Source organism: Rhynchophorus ferrugineus, unplaced genomic scaffold (assembly GCF_030347505.1).
Source record: "Rhynchophorus ferrugineus isolate W39M unplaced genomic scaffold, kcgeb_rfMv2 rfM11, whole genome shotgun sequence".
Taxonomy (NCBI): Eukaryota; Metazoa; Arthropoda; class Insecta; order Coleoptera; family Curculionidae; genus Rhynchophorus; species Rhynchophorus ferrugineus.
The window spans coordinates 8,639,604-8,645,659 of record NW_027472590.1 but is presented as its reverse complement, the minus strand read 5'-3'; the positions used below and the strand labels follow the sequence as shown (position 1 = coordinate 8,645,659).

Below are 6,056 nucleotides of genomic sequence, written 5' to 3'. Positions count from 1 at the left end.
ATCAAAAATAGTTTATGTAAAATGGTATAAATAAATGAAGATTATTTTCTTAAATACCTTTCGTATTTTTATATTGATATACTACTTTTAAATTGACGGTAAAACTTAGACAAAAGACAAAAATTAAATATGTGAATTTTCCTGTTTTACTGCAATTTGTTAATTTCAAATTGTCAATTAATTTGACATTTTTCGGAATAGATTTCTGTAATACTCAGCTTAAGTCTTGACCAGAAGAGGGCACTGCAGAAGGAATGAACGTTTTATATATTGAAGTTATATTACCTTTATTTTAACAATTATAAATCCCATAGTAGTTTCATATTAGCAAGAATGATGAGTTAATTTTTTTATTAGGCCATGGTTGTATTATTTAATTGACATGTCATGGATAAACAATATAAATGTTGATATTTTATGTTGATGGTATAACATTTGTTTATAAATCCCTTGTTCATAGCTCGACTGCAAATTAAAAATCTTAAGTATCTTTAAATTAATTTTTAAACGATTTCAAAATTATTTAGTATCGTTAAGTCGAAAGAAATGAGAGGTTTCAATCGACAAATACCGGTGAGAAACATTTAACACTGATAAACAAAAAATTGGTCCGGTGGTAATTGGTTTTAAAAATATATTTAAAGTTTTGTTTAGATAATATCGGAAATCCATTCAAAAGTAATTTAAAAATAAAACCGCATTTTGAACGAGATGAAATTATACAGACTGTTTTTTGTCGAGATTGATTTGTTAGAAAGAGAAATTTCATTGATATATTTTTTAGTTTTTAGCTTTATAAATTAATTATTGTTATGCAACCAAACATACTGGTGATCTATCATTTTTTTGAAAGCTTAATGTCAGTGTTAATTATTCGGAGTTATTAACATATTGAGCGTGATTTATGACGATTTTGGGTCAATAAATCGCAATGCTACGTATGTGTTGTTTCTAGTTAGCGTTTAGACGGGTTTATGTAAATGAGCACACCCTATATCAGACCGATATGGTGACCGCCAAAGATCATCATGTCTGCGGTACGAAGTTTAACCAAAACCATTCCATTTCCAACTGACCGACCGGCTGGTATGGCGGAACGACGTTGCGTCGACTCAATCTCATACACGCGCACCGCTTAATAACTTTTAATTAGTAACTAATAAGTGATGGCCGGATTAACAAGTGCTGTCGACGAAATGACTAAAAATAAATCGATCGAATTGAACAATAACGATCTGCTGGATGCTGGTGAAGTGACCGCTGCTGGAGGCGGTGCGCCCGAAGAAGCAAACAGCGGCGGAGGCGGCGATACCAAGTTCGAGAAGCAGAGGTCATTGCAGGACCTGTACCAGAGGAACAAAGGACTTGTCAACGATGTAAGTGCAGTTTTCTTTATGCGTCTAAGTCGGTAGGGTATAAGTTGTTTTTTCGCGTGACCAAATCCAAACAAGTTTAAATTACTTAAATGTGATGCCAATTAAAATTGTTTAAATCCCCAGTAGTAATTAAATGTCGTAATATTCTATGATAGCATTTTTTATATATTTTTAAGTGTTACTATCATATTAATTTCTCACTTCTGTTTGCGTTATTCAATTGTATTTTACTTGTACAGTCTTATTAAAGTATTTATTAATAGTTAAATTATATTTTTTTACCAAACATCCATATTTATTTAGTAAATCAATTATATATAAGTACATACTTTTTTTTCACTTTTGAAGATTTTTTAAAAGGTTAACTGTTCTTTCCAATTGTACGTGATCTTTTATGAAAGTTTCTTTGTGGATTAATTTTGTTCTCTCTGCTATATCAGAAACACGATGTTTTATATTAGAATAAACTTTTATTTTGTTATATTTACTTCGCGATATATACTTTATAAACTAGTTTATTTTCCTATTTTACGAGTATTTTTTCACGTAAACGTACTTGATGTATTTACTGGAAACATAATTGTCGTTACTTGGTCTTGTTTTTTAATAATTCCCTTTATAGCTGGTCGAAATATTCCATGTTTAACTTATTCGACATTGCCATATAAGGGGAAATTAATTTTTGGTTGGATTTTTTGCTCGATCATCAGTTGCGGCCGTCCTAAATGTCATATTTTTAGTAATTAAAAGCTGAATGAACTTGATGTCGGACGTTGTTGTTGTACATGTACTTGTTTGTTTACTTCAGTTTTTATCGGCTTCCAATGCATATTAGCATAAATATCATTCACAATAATTGGATATAAATATTTAGATCATTTTTGTTGTTTTTATGTGTCGCAACATTTTGTTGCTTGCTTGTGCTGACTCTACAGTGGCGCCCGTTCGAATTTCGACAAAGAAATATCGTTTAATATAAAGAGGAGCGAGCAAATGGCTTTGGGGGTTATCTGAACTAAGACTTATGGCTCATCTCGAGTTCAAAACTGTTTTGACATAGTAATGAGTCAACAATTAATCGGAATTGATTAGGCAGTAATTTTGCTTGGAGTCGAAAGTCTGTTTTTGAGTCTTATTTTATTCCGACATTGAGTTGGTGATGAATATGCTCCACATGTCTGATTCTTTAGTTTTAGAGCGTTGTTCATCGTCCATTTAGATAGAGAGTGGGGTTTTACTTAGTGGCAGGGTTTTTACACGAATATAATTATTCCCTCAACATTAAATTGCGGTCTGAATAAATATATCAACTTTTATGTTTTATATCCACCTATTTATATGAACAATTTCACGAACTTATTTGGTATTGCAGCTTTTTTTCGCATTATTTTGGAGATATTCTTATGGGTGTCTTGTCTTTAATCTAGAATTTAACATCTACCATAGATACATCTAGAGATTATTCTCGTGGCTTTCACACATTCAGTATGAATTGATGCCATAACCAGTTAGTATTACTATTTTCTGTTGTTTGAGTTTGAGTCATTTTAACAATAAACTCTGGGAAAATTCAAATTTGAATGTGGTGTTAAATAGTTCTGCAAGTTTTTTATACTATTCTTTGAAAGTCTTCTGGTACACTGCTTTTCTTTTTGACGATCAAGCGCTATTTGAAATCGATGCCTGACCAGTGGAGTTTTCAAAAGTGTTTCTTTGTAGTAATAGTTTCAATTTTGTTTGGATTCTACTTCTATTGGTATTTCCTAAGTCTAATTTAGTTTAGATATTTTTAGATACATTTCAGCGTAACGATTTTGGGTTCTTTATACAATATATTATCACTCCTTATGTGGTAATTGTCATGCTTTAATGCCTTAATAATATCATTAAGAAGAAAGAGATTTTACACTTTATATCTCGGTTCTCTGGATTGTTTTTTTACTCTACGTTTGGTGATAATTGATATAACTGTTCCAAGTTACTTTTTTTTCTTATTTTAGGTCAATTTTACCTTTTCGTTACTTATTAGTACGAGTCGTCGTCACTTATCTTGTTAGTGTAGTATTAGTCAGTATAAAATATTACTTGTAGTATGCTTTTATTGATTATTGATACTAGTATTGTGAATTAATTTTGAGGGTGCTATAATAGATGGCGTAATTTACAGTATCGGAGGTTTACACTATTTATTTATCATTTCTACATCTATATTAAGTCATATTGGTGAAGTGTGAACAAAATATGCTGGTGAACACCATTGAGTGCCGTGTAAACTTGCCAACTATTGATTTTGGTGTTTTAGACATGGCGATTTTGATACGGTTTAGTTCAGAACGTCATAGTTAAATGAGAAAGTCCTAAAGTTGTTGACTGCGAACTTCACTTGACTGACCCTATCATAGAAATTCTTAATTGATTCTTATTGATGCTGTCGATATGAGTGTTGATAGATGTCGATCTGAATGGTCATTCTACAAAAAAAAAACGCTCCAAATGTTGCAATATTCATAAGACCTGGCGATGGAAGTCCTACTGAACCTGCTTTATTCTTCAAATACAGCTCCTTCTGACAATTACTTGTTTCAGTGACCGCATAGTTTGGATATGTAGGATTTCCATTATTGTAAAAATATTCGTAGATGACTCAATTCTTGGAAAACCTCAAAAGATGGCGTGATTGTTCCGATGGTGAATTCTAATACGGACAGAAAGATAGGAATTGATAGTTCGCTAATGAACATAATTTCTGTTTTATTCAAAATATTGTCTATCTTGGTTTCTAGTTTTCCCATTTTGTCAAAAGAATGTTGCATGATGTGAAGCTGTCAATGAATCTATTAAGTTTTTAGTATCTTCATATAATGGGAGGTTATGTACAGGCTGACCATGTACCATAGATCGAAACTCATGACAATCAGAAGGATCCACACCTGATAAAACGTCGTGTGAGGCATGTTTCTATGTAGACTTTCATGGATAGTTAATCAATAGTTAATTTAATTATCGTAAATAAATTCGTTTAAGATATATATTTTTAAATTGTAAAAAACAAACTACCTGATTATGTTCGTTGTTGCTTTAATATAAATGCTACATACAAATATCAATTTCAAAATTGTTTTATTCATATAATCTATCCAAAGTTATTTTCTACATACGTCATCTAAATTTCTGACGTCGAAAGGTGGCAATGTTGCCGTATCAACTCTGAGTTTTAGTTCAGTTTGGCTCTGACATACAACAACATTCTAATCCAAATAAAATAATTAAACAAAAATACTGTTATTAAATGGCTTAAAATTACAATTAAGTATACAGTTATAATAGTTTGTAGGTTAGGGTTGTATTTGATTATATTTATATCGAACCCTTTTCCATGTCATCAATGAGTTAGAGTTCTAGTCGCGTTTGTAGTTGTATCCCCAGGAGGCCTAATTCGCCTAATTAACAATTGTTTTTAGAGCATATTTACCTTTTATGCTGAGTTCTTGTGTCCTTCGGTACAGTGTTTCCTTGTAAAGAGAATTTGATAAAACTGTATTTATTTTCTTCTTTGACAGGCTAGTTCTGTGACACGATAGAACTTATCAAACAACATAGTGTCCCTTTTTAACTAGAATAAAATGAGAAGGAAAATATTATTTGATTCTAAAACGACTTTACAAATTACGACAGGCAATAGATTAAACATCTTGATGACGCATGCACCAAAAAACTTTGGATAGATTATATATTCTCTTTTTTCATATACAAGAATATATTACTTCATTTATCCATATTTATGTTTACAACATAAAAGTAAAGAAATATCATATATACTTATATTTCATTCTCTGAAGTTGTTACAGTTCCGAAAATAATCTTACATACGATACTTTCTTATAATGCTCAGTGAGGTTATAATTTAAACTAATCAGTACTTTGTGGATTATTGAAACATAATAGGCATTCATTATTTTGATTGAAGTTATATATCAAATACTTTTCTGGTCTTATATTGAATATACTGTGATAACAAGTTTTAGTAACTTATCATTTTTAGATGATTCCCTTTACTGTGTTATGACTGAAACATGATTAAGTTTATAAATTGTGGTCGAATTTCGACCACAACCCGATCACTAGTATATATTAATCATATTGTAATAAATAATTAAAATCAACAATTTACAACTTGTTACCATTTTTTCTGGCAATATAGCGATACCGTGTCGATGTTGGTTTGGCAGTGTCTCAACGTGAGAGGGCATCCAGACTAGCGTCAGCAAATGACCAGCTAGCAAAAGTGTCTGTAGGAGAGTCAGGGATTTGGTGACAAGGGGATGACTGTACTTTCGCTCTAAAGATGTAATCCAGTGAACTGTAGCAGTCTGAAAGAATGAGCCATTTTTCGTTTGATTGGGTAGACACATATTTTAGGGCCTGGTGTATAATTCAGCGATGACATTTGATGAGAGCGGTTAGGTCTTCTGGTAGACCTAGCCGGACGCATTTTCCAGTTAAACCCTCGTGCCAAACCTTGCCTAAAGCTTTGGTTAGGTCCAGGAGGACTGCTCCGAACTTCTGGCGCCGGTTAAGGGCGTGACGGGTGTTTGCGGCTAAACGGGTGGCCCGTTGGACGGCTGAGTGGTGTACATGGAATCCGAACTCTTCTCCAGGGTGGGCTGTTTAAAATTTTGC

The 6,056-nt window shown here is 32.2% G+C and overlaps 1 protein-coding gene across 1 annotated transcript in view; it reads left to right on the top strand.

The window, feature by feature from the left end:
• Nucleotides 1-1,053: 1,053 nt before the first annotated feature.
• Nucleotides 1,054-6,056, top strand: part of LOC143205234 (uncharacterized) — a 30,928-nt gene continuing 25,925 nt past the window's right edge. Inside the window, exon 1 of the mRNA XM_076418403.1 lies at nucleotides 1,054-1,376. Coding sequence (XP_076274518.1) covers nucleotides 1,167-1,376 — 210 coding nt within the window. The 5' untranslated portion in view covers nucleotides 1,054-1,166. The remainder of the gene's footprint in view (nucleotides 1,377-6,056) is intronic.